The sequence below is a fragment of the Pagrus major genome, chromosome 18 (assembly GCF_040436345.1).
Source record: "Pagrus major chromosome 18, Pma_NU_1.0".
NCBI lineage: Eukaryota > Metazoa > Chordata > Actinopteri > Spariformes > Sparidae > Pagrus > Pagrus major.
In genome coordinates this window covers 28,420,219-28,437,142 of record NC_133232.1, presented here as the reverse complement: position 1 = coordinate 28,437,142, position 16,924 = coordinate 28,420,219, and the positions used below count along the sequence as shown (strand labels likewise).

At 40.3% G+C, this 16,924-nt stretch overlaps 2 protein-coding genes across 3 annotated transcripts; one reads left to right on the top strand and one right to left on the bottom strand.

Moving 5' to 3' along the window:
• Positions 1 to 2,548: 2,548 nt before the first annotated feature.
• On the top strand, positions 2,549 to 13,596 carry LOC141013258 (N-terminal kinase-like protein). Of its 2 annotated transcripts, none has more exons than XM_073486917.1 (18): positions 2,549 to 2,721; positions 3,384 to 3,524; positions 5,106 to 5,228; positions 5,330 to 5,556; positions 5,793 to 5,883; positions 6,137 to 6,292; positions 6,514 to 6,672; positions 6,893 to 7,000; positions 7,256 to 7,369; positions 7,490 to 7,645; positions 7,732 to 7,920; positions 8,318 to 8,393; positions 8,605 to 8,802; positions 9,275 to 9,423; positions 9,546 to 9,635; positions 9,951 to 10,262; positions 10,930 to 11,008; positions 12,051 to 13,596. In XM_073486917.1, the coding sequence occupies exons 1-18, from the start codon at positions 2,614 to 2,616 to the stop codon at positions 12,173 to 12,175; spliced, it is 2,601 nt and encodes an 866-aa protein (XP_073343018.1). In that variant the 5' UTR covers positions 2,549 to 2,613; the 3' UTR covers positions 12,176 to 13,596. The 2 variants fall into 2 exon arrangements, with proteins under 2 accessions (XP_073343018.1, XP_073343017.1); XM_073486916.1 differs by having other exon boundaries at positions 2,552 to 2,721; positions 9,546 to 9,620; positions 12,051 to 12,260.
• A 2,090-nt stretch (positions 13,597 to 15,686) lies between these two features.
• LOC141013031 (phospholipase A and acyltransferase 3-like) lies at positions 15,687 to 16,308 on the bottom strand. Its single transcript, XM_073486570.1, has 2 exons — positions 16,185 to 16,308; positions 15,687 to 16,039 (listed from the first exon to the last, which is right to left on the bottom strand). The coding sequence occupies exons 1-2, from the start codon at positions 16,306 to 16,308 to the stop codon at positions 15,687 to 15,689; spliced, it is 477 nt and encodes a 158-aa protein (XP_073342671.1).
• Between the last annotated feature and the right edge of the window lie 616 nt (positions 16,309 to 16,924).

Here is a 16,924-nt window from a genome sequence, read left to right as displayed (position 1 = left end):
ATTAAAGAACCATTCCAGGTTGTAATATTAGATAAAATATGGCTTTTACGACCCATTTATGTATTTAAAAATGATTCTCTAGCTACAGGGCTAAAGTCGTCATACATTAAAATTGGATAAATTGAGCCTAAAGTTCATAGTGGGAATGTTGAGCTAGCATGTGCATAATTGCAATGCATTTTAAGACATTAGGTAACTGCTAGAGCCTCGAGGTCCATTATCTACAACAGTGACAATTCATTTGACAAGAGATAAAACGGTTACAAGCAATGGTCTTTTTTTGAAATGTATTAACGTTTTCTTGTGTGAATTGTTTTTGAAAAGCGATTTAAAGCAAATCATGTTTACATCTGTGAATGTTTAAATGATCAATAAAACTGTTTCTGCCATTCTGTTACCCTGACTTGAAATGTGACAATTCATTCTCCCATAATACTGCTTATTTTTTCCAGTTGAAACATGAGTCCTGAATAAAATGTGGTCTAAATATCAATAAATCCATATACTAATAGTAATTATAGGCCTTTTGGTATCAATAATTTGGTGAGTATCAATGTGATAAAGGTAATAACGTTATCTCGTGGTATCAAAGATCTTAAACTATAAGGTACAGTATCAACCATGCAATGTAAAAATTAAGAATGAATTGTCAATGTTTGCAAACGTAACATCTGATTCATCTAACTGGAGTGTTGATCTAAGCATCAAGTAAAGACAGGCTATTTGTTAAAACTGTCACATGTGTCCTTTAACTTTGTTCTGGTTGTCATGTTATAATCTCCAGTACACCTATCCCATGGAGGACATATCTGTGACATCATTTGGACATTTTCATGACGATATCTGACATATCTGAATGATGAATGAAAGATAAACGGGACAAATACCAGGATGGGTCGCTGAGCCAAAATCTACGGAAGCCCTAAAGGGCCATGCATTCATAGATTGTATATCCTGTTTCATTTGTTTTCTCGAGATCTCAAGTTATTATCTCGAAATAATAACTGCCGTTTTCCCGAGATAACAGGATACTTTTCTCAAGATCTCGAGATAACGAAACTTTGTTTTCCCGAGATAACAATATAATTCATTCAAGCTCTTGAGAAAACAAAACTATAGCGTAGTCTATTAAATCATTGCAGGAAACATCATTCAGTGTAGCAATGTCAGAGGAGCAGGAGCATATCGATCACCGCGTCACATATCTTTTCAATCAAGGCCTGACACAGGCTGAAATAGCATTATGCCTTATGGAGACATCCTCCTGACAAACATCCTCTCGTAAAGAAACAAAGAGTTCACTTTATTGACACTTGTGATTTGGGTACAGCAGGAGAACTATGGGGGAGGACAAGCCTGTCCTGGGCATCTAAGTCCAGTACACCTGGATTAACCCATATTTGACTCCCCGTTTGTGACAATTTGGTGAAACACAAATTTACCATTTATAATTATGGCCTGGTTTCTGTACAATACAGCTGCACAAGACAGATATGCATGACCTGCCCAGAAGCCCTGATCATTTGAGATATGCTGGTCTGGTGGTGCATATCCCCAGATAAAATTAAAATCCTATTTCTAAAGGAAATACTTCTGCTTTGCTTCTCAAGATTATGTTGTGACTCACAAAAAGAGGCTTGGACAGAATTTTTAAGTATAACATCTCCTAGACTGCCTTTACATGAAGAGGAACTTAAGTAAGATAAATATAATCTAGAATAAATTTGATATGGGTAAGAGCTGGACTGAAAATGAAGCTATCGCGGCTACATGAAACATAGTTTAATATTTTGAAACTCCCAGGTCTCTCCTTTGTTAAAAAACTTTAAGTTACATACTCATACTTCTCCCATTGTTTTGGTCTTGTCATATAATCTAATCTTTCAGGGATGGTTTTTAACTTAATTTCCATCAGAATATTAATGTTCATCCATCCTGTTTTCTTCTTGATGTTAACCAGGGGACATTACACCTAAATATAAGTTTAAACTTTTGGGGAAACGTTTGTCACCTGCAAGAAAATATATATTATCTTGAAGGATTGAGTCTGAGCCCCCTTCAGGATATATGTGGTACAATTAAATACTTATAATTCTTCCCTCAGAAAGGCCAATGAAGTTAATGAATATCGGTATAAAATACACACTATAAACATGCTGTGATCAGCAATAATACTAATTAATTATGAAAGGGGGCATCTACCTTAGCATTCTCTTTTTTGTTTTCCTGAGCTTTGTTTTAGCATCAGGGTGATCTTTTATCTTGTTTATGATTTTGTTACAGAACATTGACTGAACCTGCTGTTTGTTTGTGTTTATCTGTAGTGTTGTGATTGTTGTCTGGGTTGATTGGATTGGGATGAATTTGGTGGTGTTACTGTCAATTTATGTTATCTTTTTGTCTTATACGTCGGGTTCACTATGAAACAATAAAATATTATCTGAAACAATAAAAAATAAAAACTATGGCGGAACGAATGTGCAGAAACAAAGTTTTACACGGAGCCGTTTTACATCCGTGCCATATGCTAGCTAGTTAGCTCCTTGTAGCAGTCTGTGCACTTCTGCAGTCGCTGCTGTGTGTGTGTTTGATGAGGTGTGGAGGAAAGAGGAGATGTGGTCCTTTTTTGCCAGGGATCCTGTCAAAGACTTTGCTTATGAACTTCTTCCAGACACCCAAGAAAAGTCTGGAATATGGACTCTACATCGAGGGAAGCGGAAGGTAAAAGCGGCAGACCGCTGCCGATCCCCCGCTAACAGTTCACGTTAGCCCGCTTCGTTATGGAGGCCTGTCAGTTAGCCGGCTAGCTAGCTAGCTAGTTACTGTCTGCTCGCGACTTTGTTTTAGCCTATAAACACGACGTCCGGTGTTTTTAATGGCGTGGTTTCATATCCAATCTATCAGTGTAATCCACGTCTTTCTCGCTGATTCAATGTCAGCGCTCATTACTTTTATTCTAGGTGCTTTACGTCTCGTTAGGTTTTGCTAACAAGGTGAGCTCAGGCTTTGTTTACTCCGAGACACGTATTTCTCGCCACGTCACCTCATTTTAGCTTCGTTAACAACTGTTTTCATAATCGTTGTCAGGCTAATGCTTCACGACATTAATACAGGTCCAGTTCTTTAACACTTACAGCTCCTCACATAACTAACTGTCCTGATTATTATCGCTGAGCAGCTCAATCTGAACTGTCATCATCATCATCATCATCACTGCAGGGCCGGATAATAACAACCAAGCCTCCTCCTTCATCATGTTTATTGTCATTTCTTTACATATGACGCCGTGGTTGCGATTGTTATTTATTTGATGTGATTTCACAGCATAAATGTTTCACATGGTAATGGTTGAAGATTCGTTTCACCCCAACCTGTCTCCTCAGACCAACGGAGAGCCGGTGTCGGTGTTTGTGTACGAGGTAGCACAGGGGACGGAGCAGCAGACCCAGCTGGCCAAGGCTGCCTTCAAGCGGATGAAGACCCTGCGTCACCCTAACATCCTGGCTTATGTTGATGGATTGGAGGTATGTGTTAGTATGAGTGCACCCATCTGTAGCTCCACACACAGTGCCATTGTTGGTAATGTTGAGAGGAAAATGTCACTCGGCTTGCTCGATGACATGTTGTAGATTAGTGAGAGTTTTCTTCTGTGACTAACATGTAATTAGTGTCTCATCACCACCATCTGCTTTTCTCTGCATGTTTGCGTTCAGATAGAGGTGAGTGTGAATATGTCACAGTAGATCTGTAATACTTGTGCAAAATATGTGGTGAGTAGTGTGCTATGTAATGTAAGCAGATCCTCACAATGCTTTCTCAGTTTAGTCAGGCTCAACAAGATCAGAAAGTATCCCAACTATTAGTTCAGTTAGTTGGACTTTAAATGATAGTACAGCTTGATACAGGGTTTTTGTGGCCGATGTCGATACCGATAATAGGAAGTAAACAGAATTCCAGTATCGATTTATCAGCTATCAGAATATAAACAGAAACACACATGCTTCTGCAATGATCTCTCAATTTTGGTTGTCAAACACTTTATTGTCCCAGATGACATCAGTACACTGAAACAAAAACCCTCGCTGGGAATTTAATAGTTATAATTTAACCCAAGGATCTTTTTTTGCAAATATGTTCTGTTAAAAAGAGAAAAAAGTTTTCATATGGGCACATATCTGTCAACATATCAGTGTTGTGAAAGTCACCAATACAAATAGTACTTGAGTTAAAGTCATTAAGTATCTGATATGACATGTACTTAAGTATTAAAAGTAATTTTCTGGCAATAAATGCACTTAAATATCAAAAGTACAAGTAAAAGTACATTAAAAATACATGTGTAAACTGTATACTTAGTGTTGGCGTTATCAACCCGGCCAATTATGGGATCTGATAAACAGCATTTATTTGGTCACAGAATCAGTATTTTTTCATCCAATTGTGGATAAAACACATCAATTAAAAAATGCATTGCTTTGGCTCTGATGCAGCCTGCAATCTACAAAGAAACTAGTAACTAAAGTTATCAAATACATTTAGTGGAGTAAAAAGTACAACAGTGGTGGTCTACTATTGTTACTGTTTCAATTCTAAGTGATGCATCTATTACATTTTTTGCCAAAAGAATGAACTGAGAATCAAAAACATCAAGAGAAATTTGACAGTTGATTACTGGCCAGGGAGACTATGTCTTCCTCCTTGTCCGTGTTTGTTAGTTGCATATTTATAATCTGAAGACGCTTACCACTCATAATACTGCCCGAGATTGAGCAGCAGCTGGGAAGTTTCAAATCTCATTATCTTAGTATAATACCCACCATGAATCCCTTTTAGATGTTACTGTGTGTACAAGGCTGTGCTGTGTTTCACTTGCTCTAGTTTAGCAGCTCTGGGTTATAATCCAACATTTACATGTTTTGCCTTTTAATAGAATAGATAGTTGTTAGAATAATAAACAACTGAGTACTAGTAACTAGTACTAGTACTGTTATTGTGATATTTGTTTAACCCTTTTCATTCAGCCAGAGAGATTGTTCAATGAAACATACACAATGGTTCCATACACATAAAGTAATAATTGCTTTTAAATGTGGTTGTTTTCGCAGACAGAGAAGAGCCTGTACCTGGTTACTGAGCAGGTGACACCTCTGGCAGTCCACCTGAAGGCCCAGGCAGAGAAGGGTGGATCAGGGGAGCTGGAGGTCTCCTGGGGACTGCACCAGATCGTGGTAAGGATAGGAGCCATCTGATACTAAGAGGAGAGCCATTGTTCTGTCACCTGTCCTCTGTGAGCGCTTACTCCACTCCTGATGTTCGCCTCCTCCCACAGAAAGCTCTGAGTTTCCTGGTCAACGACTGCCACCTGCTCCATAACAACTTGGGCATGTGGTCTGTTTTTGTGGATCGTGCTGGGGAGTGGAAGCTCGGCGGCCTCGACCATGTGGTCCCAGAGCAGGGTGACCCAAGCGGGGTCTCGCTCCCTGCTCCGAAGGCTGTTTACCCAGACATGGAGAAATATGACCCACCAGAGATGTCCAATAGCAGTGGAGAGAAATGGTAAGAGAGGGATGCAAAAAAACATAAACTGAGAGAAGCAAGTCATAATTATAACAATATGTTATACAGGAAGAAAAGGGGAGCAGCAGTAAGAATATGTGCAGAAGTGGCAGAATGAAGGGGTTCATAATAGGAATTAAGACACCTGAGTAAAGTGTTGATGTAATGTTTAAGCTGGTCTTGGTTACTGCAAGTTTAGGAACTTTTGTGTTGAAGTCTGTGTATGTTTGTTGCAGGGCCGGGGAGGTGTGGCGGCTAGGCTGCCTGATCTGGGAGGTGTTCAACGGGCCGCTACCTCGCACGTCCTCCCTTCGCTCACTGGGAAAGGTACAACACCTGGACAGATCCTTTGTCGATTCTATTTCAATATTCTAAAGATATTTCAGATTGTCGTTTTAGTTATTGAAGTGTTGTGATGATCTCAGATAAAATAGAAATATTGAGATTATTCTGTTTTTTTGTATTTTATGTATGGCATTTGGGTCATGTAAAGAAAAAGCTAGTTGTCAAATTGAATGAGAGCGGGACGGGACGTTCACAGAGTTGTGTTCTCTCACGTGTGTCCTCTTTGTGCCCACAGATTCCCAAGGGCCTGGTTCCGCATTACTGTGAGCTGGTGGGGGCTAATCCCCGAGCTCGGCCCAACCCGGCCCGCTTTCTCCAGAACTGTAGAGCCCCCGGGGGATTCCTCAGCAACAGCTTTGTGGAGAGCAACCTTTTCCTGGAGGAGATACAGGTCAGCATAAAGACACACCTGTATCATCACATCAGTTGTGGTTTTATTAGTGGTAAAGTCAAACTTGACCAGTAAAGCCACAACCAAGAGTATCAAGATAGAAATAGATCAAGTTCTAATGGAACTATCCTGTCCCACTGGAAACTGTATAACAGTATAACAATTAAGGATAGTTTGATAGATTTTAATTACAGTAATAATAATTCTAACTTTCTCTCCAGATCAAAGAGCCAGCTGAGAAGCAGCAGTTCTTCCAGGATCTGAGTGACAATCTGGACTCTTTCCCAGAAGACTTCTGTAAACACAAAGTCCTGCCTCAGCTGCTCACCGCCTTCGAGTTTGGTAATGCAGGTGCCGTAGTCCTCACACCGCTGTTCAAGGTGAGTCCAAACCTCCCAGCACAACTTTAAAACCTTATTAAACATCAGACGGTAGACTGCAACATCTCCAAGCATCCCTGATCACTTTTAAAGCAAATCATAACCCTTTTTCAAAACAAATTAAAAGTAGGACATGGTTATACTGGTATCAATATCTTAGTACAAAAGTGCTTAATACAAAAAATTTCCCTGATCTCATCTCCCTCTGTCTGTCTGCCAGGTGGGGAAGTTCCTGTCAGCAGAAGAGTACCAACAGAAGATCATCCCTGTTATCGTCAAGATGTTTTCCTCCACAGACAGAGCCATGAGGATACGACTGCTGCAGCAGGTATGTGAGGCTTTTTTTGTGTATGTATTTAATTTTCTCATTTACCACCCAGCAAGAAAGGAACAAAGTTAAAACTTGGATGATTTCAAAGAATAATTAGCAGGAAATGATATCTCTACTTGTCGTTTTTAGATCTGTGTCGATGTATAGAAGCATTTGTTTGTTGTAACATTGTTTCTTCTCTCGTTCCATGTCTCTCTCTCACTCTCTCACTCTCTCTCTCTCTCTCTCTCTCTCTCTCTCTCTCTCTCTCAGATGGAGCAGTTCATTCAGTATCTGAATGAGGCAGCAGTCAACTCCCAGATTTTCCCTCACGTCGTTCACGGCTTCACAGACACCAACCCCGCCATCAGAGAACAGACTGTTAAGGTAGTTCACTTATTTAAACGCAACCACAAACCAGCAGATGTATTATATACATTTTTACTTGCGCACAGGATGTTGTCGGCCCGCTGTAGCTGTAACTCTTCTCTGTTTCTCCCCCTCCAGTCTATGTTGCTGCTGGCTCCCAAGCTGAACGAGACCAACCTGAACCAGGAGCTGATGCGTCACTTCGCCCGGCTGCAGGCCAGAGACGAACAAGGCCCTATCCGGTGCAACACCACCGTCTGCCTGGGCAAGATCGCCTCCTACCTCAACGCCGGGGTAAAATACACTCACAACATTCATTTAATGCAGAAAACACTGAAAACAAAGTTCGGAGAAGATGTTGGTTATCCTTTTCTTCACAGACTCGACAACGTGTTCTGATTTCTGCCTTCTCACGAGCCACAAAAGACCCCTTCCCAGCTTCACGCTCCGCTGGTGTTCTGGGCTTCGCCGCCACACACAACTACTACAGCATTACAGAGATCGCCGCCCGCATCCTGCCCACGCTCTGTGCCATTACAGTTGACCCCGATAAGAGCGTCCGAGACCAGGTACACGTGACTTGTCACTACATGATGGCGAAATTATAACTGAAGATAAAACTGATTTCCTCTGCCTTGCTCAATGTTTAATGTATAATCAAGAGTATTTAGATTGTTTTTATCAGTAGCAACAAGCCTCATTCATTTTTAATTACTGTGTTCCTATAGTAAAGGTAATAGAAAAAAAAGACAGGGCTGGATTCTAGCTAATTACAAGAGCCGAAGAACACACAAGAGTAACATAGTAGTAGATACAGTAGTGTAATGTTACCCCCAACAGTAATCATCCCTCTCTAGCTTATGAATTCAACCTTCCTCACTGATGTTTAACCTCTTGTCGTCGCTGGAATATGCTGATGTATTTCTGCTCGGGATGTTCTCTCCCACCTTTCTCTCTGCGTGTCAGGCATTCAAAGCCATCAAGAGTTTCCTTTCCAAGCTGGAGACTGTGTCAGAAGATCCCACCAAGCTGGCTGATGTCGGTATGTGACGCTGCACTGAGCTGCAAAGTCTGCTCTCTACTTTTATGTCTCACTCGGCAAGAAAACCTGTGATTTCTGGGGAAAAGAAAACAAATACTTTTGTGATTTACTCCTTTATCTGGAGCAGACTAAATAGAAACAGTTCTTAAAATTATATTTCTGATTTTCTCCAACTAAAAACTTGAAATTTGCTCTCCTGTCCCTCCTGCAGAAAAGGACGTAGGGTCATGTGCTCAGCCTGCAGGTGCCTCTTCCAGCTGGGCAGGCTGGGCCGTGACTGGCATGTCCTCGCTAACATCTAAGCTGATCCGCAACGCTCCAGGGACAGAAGGCGGAGCAGCAGCGGAAGACAGCGGGCCCGCCAACGACACCAGCCCTACCAGTGCCACTGACGAAGCACCTGCACCTGGTAGGGTTATATCACACTCGATTTGTCCTGTAACACTGCTGCACTGAGCAGTTTCTTAAGAGGATAGAAATTAATACAGCAGGAGAACCAGACATGTCGTCTTTTTTTTATTCCAAATGTTCTTCTTCCTTGTCAAAACCTGGAGCCTACATTACCCAAAATGCAACTTTGCTGATCTGAGTTTGATATGAGAATTGGGGCTGTGTATGTTAGTAGCGACTAATGTAGCATCTAGCTGCTTTCCTCGAGCAGAGAAGAGGAGCTCACTTCTTTCTCACTCCACATTGCCAGATTTTATTTGATTACCAAACTTCTTCAGACCCAAACATTGTTGATTCAAGTGATAACCCTCGAGGCAATTTATCAGCACCCTCAAAGACGTAAAGCACACTTCAATCGGTGGAATTCCGCTTTAAGAAATCTTAAATATGCCACCTGAAACCTTTTCTTTGTTTTTTATTTTCTGTTACAGGTTCTGAAGATAAAACTCCACAAGCCTCATTGACTCACCATGCTGCCTCTAGTCGTGCCAACCAATCACACACTCTCGAAGTTAAGGACAATGATGAAGAGGCGATGGGAGACCGCTGGGACGAGGAGGAGGACTGGGGAAGTTTGGAGGTAGGGTTTCAACTGTTGACTAACAAGAAAAACTGAGTAATCATTATTGTGATACATGCGTGAGATTATGTCACATCATTGTATTTTAAAATGTCATAAATTACAAACTGTTTCTCATATAGGAGCCAGATAAAACTCAAACTGAGCCAGATGACTGGAGCACTGACTGGTCAGGAATGGCACCATCCAAAAAGAAGGCCAGTGACAAAGGAGTATGAGCCCTTTCATTTGGATCCAATATACAATATTACCTTATGTAAATGTAAATATTACCCCTGACAGCACCTTATACTACTAGTTTATTGTACAGGCTTGATACCTTTCCATACATACCTAAACCTGTGTATAGTATTGAAAGCAAATGAAAGCAAGCAAATTTTCGGCACCATTTAAATTTACGATGACATTTGTTTTCTGTGTGGAGAAAAAAGAACCTAAACAGTCAAAGTCAAAGTTCTTTATTTGATCTTTTTGTATTATTTCACTTAGTGCCTTTGTTAATCGGTTATCATCTCTCCGATATCTAGATGGGGCGGTCGACAGCTGTGAAAAAGCAGAGCTCTGACTGGAGCAGCTCAGGCTGGGACGCCGACGACAGCTGGTCCAACGAGAAGGAAGGGCAGGGTCAGAGCTCTGCAGGCGAGGAGGGCTGGGGCAATGACTGGGGGGAGGAGGAAAACGACATAACACTGACCAATACGACGGTCCAGCTGCCCGATGGGGTGCGGCTAGCCAGCGATTACAACTGGGACAGCAGCAGCGCAGCCAAGGGGGCTGGTCAGAATGATCTGTTTGCGAGCGTCTCCCAGAGAAACACAAGCGGTACTGCTGCAACCACGGTGAGGACGGAGCGAGGCGAAAAAGACAGATTAGTCTCAATTAGGTTTGAAATATTTGACGATGTGAACCCTGAATGCAAAACGCTAATGATAGAAAACATTCTGCATCATTATTAATTGTTTTTCCAGGTTTTAAGTGTTGCAAGTCTGCATTTATGTAACTAACTTCATGTAATCGTTAGATTTGCAAATGGAGGTAGAGAGATAAAGGAGGTGGGAGACATTGGTGTTGACAGATCTTTTCATTGAGGCTTTCTTTTTTTTTTTCAAGTAGTTTGCCTGTGAAAACAACGCAAGACGATATTAAACAGAATCTGTTAGATGACGATAAAGGTTAAGGGACACTGAGCATAAAGAATGAACCACCTGTTAAAAATGAATAGTTTGACTTCTTGGAAGTAAGTTTTCTTGCTCATAGTTAGACAAGATCAACACCACTCTCATGTTTTGTATGGTAAATGTGAAGCTAGAACCAGCAGGAAGTTAGCTTAGCTTAGCATAAAAGCTGGAAATGGGCAAACAGCTACCCTGGCTTTGTTTACCAGCATCTTGAAGCTTATGCATATACAGATTATATCTTACAGAATAAACTTATTTAACAAAATGTAAAATACAATTCCTTTAAATTGAATTAAAAGTGGTGCATGTTGTGTTTTCTCCTCGTCAGGCTGGAGATGGTTGGAGTGCAGAGGCAACAGGAGACTGGGGAGCTGAGGAGAGCTGGGAGTCAGTGGATGGAAACCAGGGTAAGTCTCAGTTGGTCCTCTTATCACAAATATGAACCTTTATTTGCTCAGAATGAGCTGCAGACAGATGGTGCATCTCACATTTACTCTAATACGATATTTACATCAACATTTGGCGTATATGCAGGGGTTTTTTGTGGATACACCTGCTAAAAATATCTTTTTTACTTTTCCATTGCCAGTTTTTATGTTTTCCAGTTGTCCATCCCTCCGTATGTCCCATTCTTGTAAATGCGATATCTCAAGAACCTAGATTTTGGTGGCCAGAGGTCAAGGTCACTGTGGCCTCACAAAACACAGTTTTGGCTACAACTCAAGAATTCATACAATAATTCCAATCAGATTTAACACACAAATGCCTAATATGATAAAACGATGAAATTATGGCATTATATCCATAAGATCAGAGGTTAAATGCTCTTTGACATCAACATTTTCTGCAAAAAAATTTCTGGTCATTATTCAGCACCACAGCTCTGGAACAGTAATCCTGGCTGGTGCCGGAGACATTCAACTGGTGCGGTTGTTTTTGTTTGTTTGTTTGTGTGTTTTTTCTGTTGTGTCACATTAGATGTCATAAGCACACAGGAAAACAGGGAATCATAAAGAGCAGCATGGAGGCCAGTGACAATGTTACCGATGTCATTTAAAAATGTTTTACTTCAGTCGCTCACGAACTCGACAACTACTGACCGGCATTCGTGCACTGCTTGAACAGAGACGGATGTAAAAGTACTTATATACCAATGACGGGAACTTAAATGCACGTAGTGGCATTGTGCTTCCAGCACGTGTTTCCATTTACAGAGTCATTTGACACAAGATTGAATGCTGATTGTATCCTTTCCCACTGACAACAGCCAGAGGGTAGTGGGTGTTAGTGGGTGTTGTGTCCAGTGTGAAAAGGATTTTACTCTGGCATAAAATAAAGACCAATCTTCTGTGTACGATCTTCCGCCTGAACTGTATTTACACTAATGCGCAAGTATTCTTGTTAGACAACCATTAACTATCTGACTGAACTGCCTGTATTGTCATTCAGGTCTCAGCAAGGCCGAGCTGTCCAAGAAGAAACGGGACGAGAGGAGGAAAGAGCTGGAGGCGAAACGGGCAGAGCGCAAAGCTGCTAAAGGTCCTCTCAAACTGGGTGCACGCAAGCTGGACTGACGGGGCACGCAAAGAGTGATTTGAGGGTGGAAATGGAGAGGGAGGAACATGGACCACAGTAACTGGACCCAGAGCAGCGGATGGAGGCTCGACATTCCACAAAGTAACAGAAAGACATGTTGGCAGTGGACAAGATACTGTAAACGGTCGCTGGTAAAGAGGCGGCTTGTTGTTTGAGCAGAGGAAAACGTTACCGTTGGTCAGTGGGTGACTCTGCTTCTGACAACAATCCAGTGCTTTACGAATGCATTATTGTGGACGGCAGAGCTGAAACAAATGCAGAATCCTGAGAGACATGAAGCTGAACTCCTTGAAGCAGAGTTGATCACAAAATCCCCCCCTCTGTTGTTGTTTTTTTTTTTTTATTTTAAATACATAACTCAGTTGTAAAGTAAATGTATATAAATGGTGCATCTGGTCTTAAAATGACACTTTTTTTTAAACATTAAGAAATATATATAACAGAATTGAAACATGTATTATTACACACACACTCTGGATATGAATGTTTTAGTTCAGCTGTCACTATCTTACAGATTTAAGACATAAAAGCGATCAATGCATGCACTTGTGTATTTGTGTGGCCTAACAACAACAAAAGGTTTCATGACAAAGAACGTCGATTGTGTTAAGTTCACTTTGCACATACAACACTGTATTTTACTGTACTGAACTGGCCTGACGGGTGACACATTCGACTGGTTTCAGATCTGTAAATGTGTAACAGGCACTGCAGACACATGATGAGCACAGGAGGGAAATAAGTAGTTAAATTGAGGCTGGAGAACTGGTTTCAAATGTGTTTACATGCCTTTTCCTGTGATCTATGTGGGATAGTGCTGTGGTGGAGGGGTTATGAAATCAAAGTTCAGTTCAGATCAGTTTTATTTTGATATCTTTGAAGGTCCCATCGTGCATTTGTACCTGTATAATCCCACAGATAAAACCTTCACTAAAACCATTGACCCAAGTAAGAATTACCCATCAGTCATTTTTGACAGTCTTGGGTGTGGTCAGGGTAAAGGAGTGCCCTTAAAGTTTCTTTTACTCTTTTATTTGTGCCTTTTATTTAATTGCAGATCTGCTCTGTAGGATCACATCCAAGACGTCTAACAGAACATTTTAAAAAGTGGAAATGTCTGCCGATGCTGAGGTTTCATCAAAGCTTTCAGTGTAGCCCCAGATCCCCTGTCTGTGTTGGATGTGGTCCTGTAAGGTTTGATGTAAGATGCTGTATTAATAGGCCGGCTGACACAATCAACAGCTGTCTCCACTGGAGCTAATGTCCTGGTATGAGGTGTTCAGGTCAGGTAAAGAACTATGCTGTGTTGGTGGACTGAGGAAGACTGGATGCAACGTTTTACAGAGAAATCAAATCATGTAGCATGTGAGCTATTCTATAAATAAATATAATTAAATTACACATGTTTCTTTCTTTAAATTTAAAGGCTGTAATCATATACATCTTCAGCAAATTTATCAGCCAAGAATTCTTGGACATCTGTGGACTTCTTCAGTTAAAAATATAACAGGAAAGTGTTTTTCCAGGTGATATGAAGAGGTTCAGATGTGTCCTGTTATTTGTAAGGACCTGTAGTGGCCTGGAAAAAGCCAAAAGATTCAGAAAAACAAGTTCAAAGTACTCGGGTATGAAATTAGGTGGCTTGTCTCTACAACTCAACAATACTAATATAATAATACAGCATGTTGCTTCTAATTGAAATGCTTGATCCTTATCATAAAAGCAGGTCAGTATTTGAATCTGTTGTAACTGATATGATAACTATTACCGTGACTAATTCCTCAAATATGATTAATTTATTTAATTTTCTGGTTTGACTTAGTTCTGATTCTTTATTAATTCGTAAGTGAAACACAGAATCCATGTCTCCATTTTGATAAATGGCTGATGGACTCTGAAAACACCAGTGAAAATTATGGAAATGAATCTTTCCTGATGATGTCTTTTATGTTTTAAGTAAGAGATAATGCCTGACGAGGTGTCCAATATCAGGAATTTGGTTCCTTCTGTGGAGTCCATTAATTCCTGTTTCCGGACACATTGAAGAGCATTATCCCAGTTATACCATGGTCACTTGCCAGGAAGAAATAAAGATCATTAATGTAAAAAAAATGTTTAAGTTTTCCCCAAGCAGTAACATAAGATTCTTATGAAATAGAAACGTTGTTCACTACCCCAGTAAATACAAATACGCATAAATTAATGACTTTTTATCCTTTTTCCGTCTACCAAAAGCTTCATATGAAATCTGGAGATAAATGTGAAAATCGGTGTCATCGGTGTGATTTTTATTTCAAAACTATAGACTTTTGTCACACGGGAACACCAGTGATGCAACTCCAGGGGCGATTACTTTTATTTAGTTTTAGGTCATTTCTATCATATATTTGATAGTTATGTATACATTATTGCATTTTAATAGGTAGAAAACATGGTTGTGAACTCTGAATACAGCACTTTCATTATATCCATGACTAGACAAGTAGTTCTGTGGTGCTTTGCAATGTGAAATAATTGATTAAAAAAAACAAATACTCCCAAATTGATGGACCAAGAGAGAGTAATTGTTCAAATAACCTGTTGTTTTATTATAAAATCTGAAAAAAAATGCAAGTTTCAAGTGTTTTTCAGGTGTAATTTTTCTGTAAAGGCGAGGGAAAGAAAAATTGCCATAGAAAAAAACAATTCTAATTCAACAGCATGTTAAACAACGAGACAAGCTTACCAGTCATGTCACTGTCCACAAATCAATACAAGTACTGAGTTGAACAATGAATGTGATGTAGGAGGACTGCTTGATATGGTCAGTTCAGAGGGACAGTGTAGCTTGAGTGTTAAAGGCACCACCCTGTGGTGCTCAGAGGATGATGCACTGACGGCTTACACTAAAGTATTCATATTTTTATTTTTTTTATTTTTTCCAACATGGAGGTGTCTGCAGTCAGATGATGCCAGTTTGATTCAGGCTTTGGTGCATTAATTTAGATCTTTAAAATATGTCACACATCTCTTTTCCAGTACACCATGTTTGTTCACCCAACTTTGACTAAAAAGAAGAGTTTTGTCTCATATTTTAATTGTATTTATATCCTTAATTTGCAGTCTTATCTTTGACTAACTGTTGGATTTCTGTCTTTTATTGCTTTATTTATTTATTTATTGTCCTGTGTACAGAAGGTGCCCATACCAAAGAGAGGAAACTGCTCGCTGTGTTAGTGTTATTCAAGTTAGAAAGTTAGGGGGGGAAAAGCCTAAATTAAACTTAACCTTAATAAATGAAACAAAGCTGGCTGTGCTTCATAATGGACAAACTACCAACTTTTTAAAGGCAACTTGCTCAAAAGATTTTGGGTGCAGTGACCTCAGTAATGTCTGACCAATTGAACTTACTGAAAAACCTTCAGATTTATGCAAAAATCTTTTTTTCCTTTATTGTGTTTCTTGTGTGTGTGTTCTTTTACTATTCTATTACCATTAAATGAACTAAACTTAATTCATCTCATACTCACACAAACTCCACCACAGGCCCAAAAAGGTTTCTTTAATGTAAAAGACGAACATGGGTCCACTGACCTGCCAGGACTCAGCTTTTCCGTATCGCAGCTTCTTTGCAAAGTGCTCACAGTTCTGTGTCATGATGTCGTACGGCTGCTCGGTGCCCACCAACTCAAGCGCCTCCTTCACAATGGTATCAGTTGTGTGGGGCTCGTACTTCTCATCCAGGTCTTTGTTGACTTTCCACTTGTCGGTTCCCACCACATCACTTAGTGTCTGTCCCTTCACCATGGCCCTCTGAGCTGCGACCGACATCACACTTTTGGCCCCAGCACCAGCGACGTCAGCGATGAATTAAAAAGATGACAGAAGAAAGACAAAGAAGGGACATAATTTGCACATTGTACACTAATTATGGCGACATATTTGTGGTTTATTAATTATGAATCGGTTTATCCAAACAAGCAATCCAAGTTGTGTCGAGAGACTCACAGGGTGGTGCCAAGTGAACAACCCAGCCATCACCAATGTCCACAGCCCAGTGCTCATAGAGGCCCCTGAAGATCTCAATCAAGTCCCCAGGCTTTGGTTTCTCATCAGACTTTGATTTGAACATACAGGAAAAAGGTTTGACTTTGCAACAGACTGTTTGGAAACAACTGAAGTACATTTGAGAACTCTCTGACATAACCTGGGTTAAGTATCCAACTTTAAGTTGGTTTGTAGACTGCCAATGAACCACAGATAAAGACAAAGATGAATGAGGGAAGAATGAAAAAGACGAGAAGAAGACGACGCAGATGACAAAGAAAATGATGAAGAAGAAGAAAAAGACGGAGAAGAAGACAAAAGACCACAACGAAGAAGATGAAGAAGACGAAGAACAAGACTACAAAGACGATAAAGATAAAGAAGACGATGAAGAAGAAGAAGACGACAAAGCAGATGAGGAAGAAGATGACAAAGAAGACAAAGACGGAGAAGGAGACAGAGAAGAAGCAGGCGAAGAATAAACAGATGAAGACGAAAACTAAGAAGAAGAAACAGACAAAGAAGAAGAAGAAGTGGAAGAAGACGATTAAGTGTTCCTACTCAGTGATAATTTCCTAACCTGTGACTGGTTCATTTCAGCATTTGTTTCGTCTGTAAACCTTTAACTGGTTCCACCTTCCAGATGACTCTCAGCACTTGCAGGAACAAAGAGAAAGAGAAAAGTAAATGTAATGTTGATG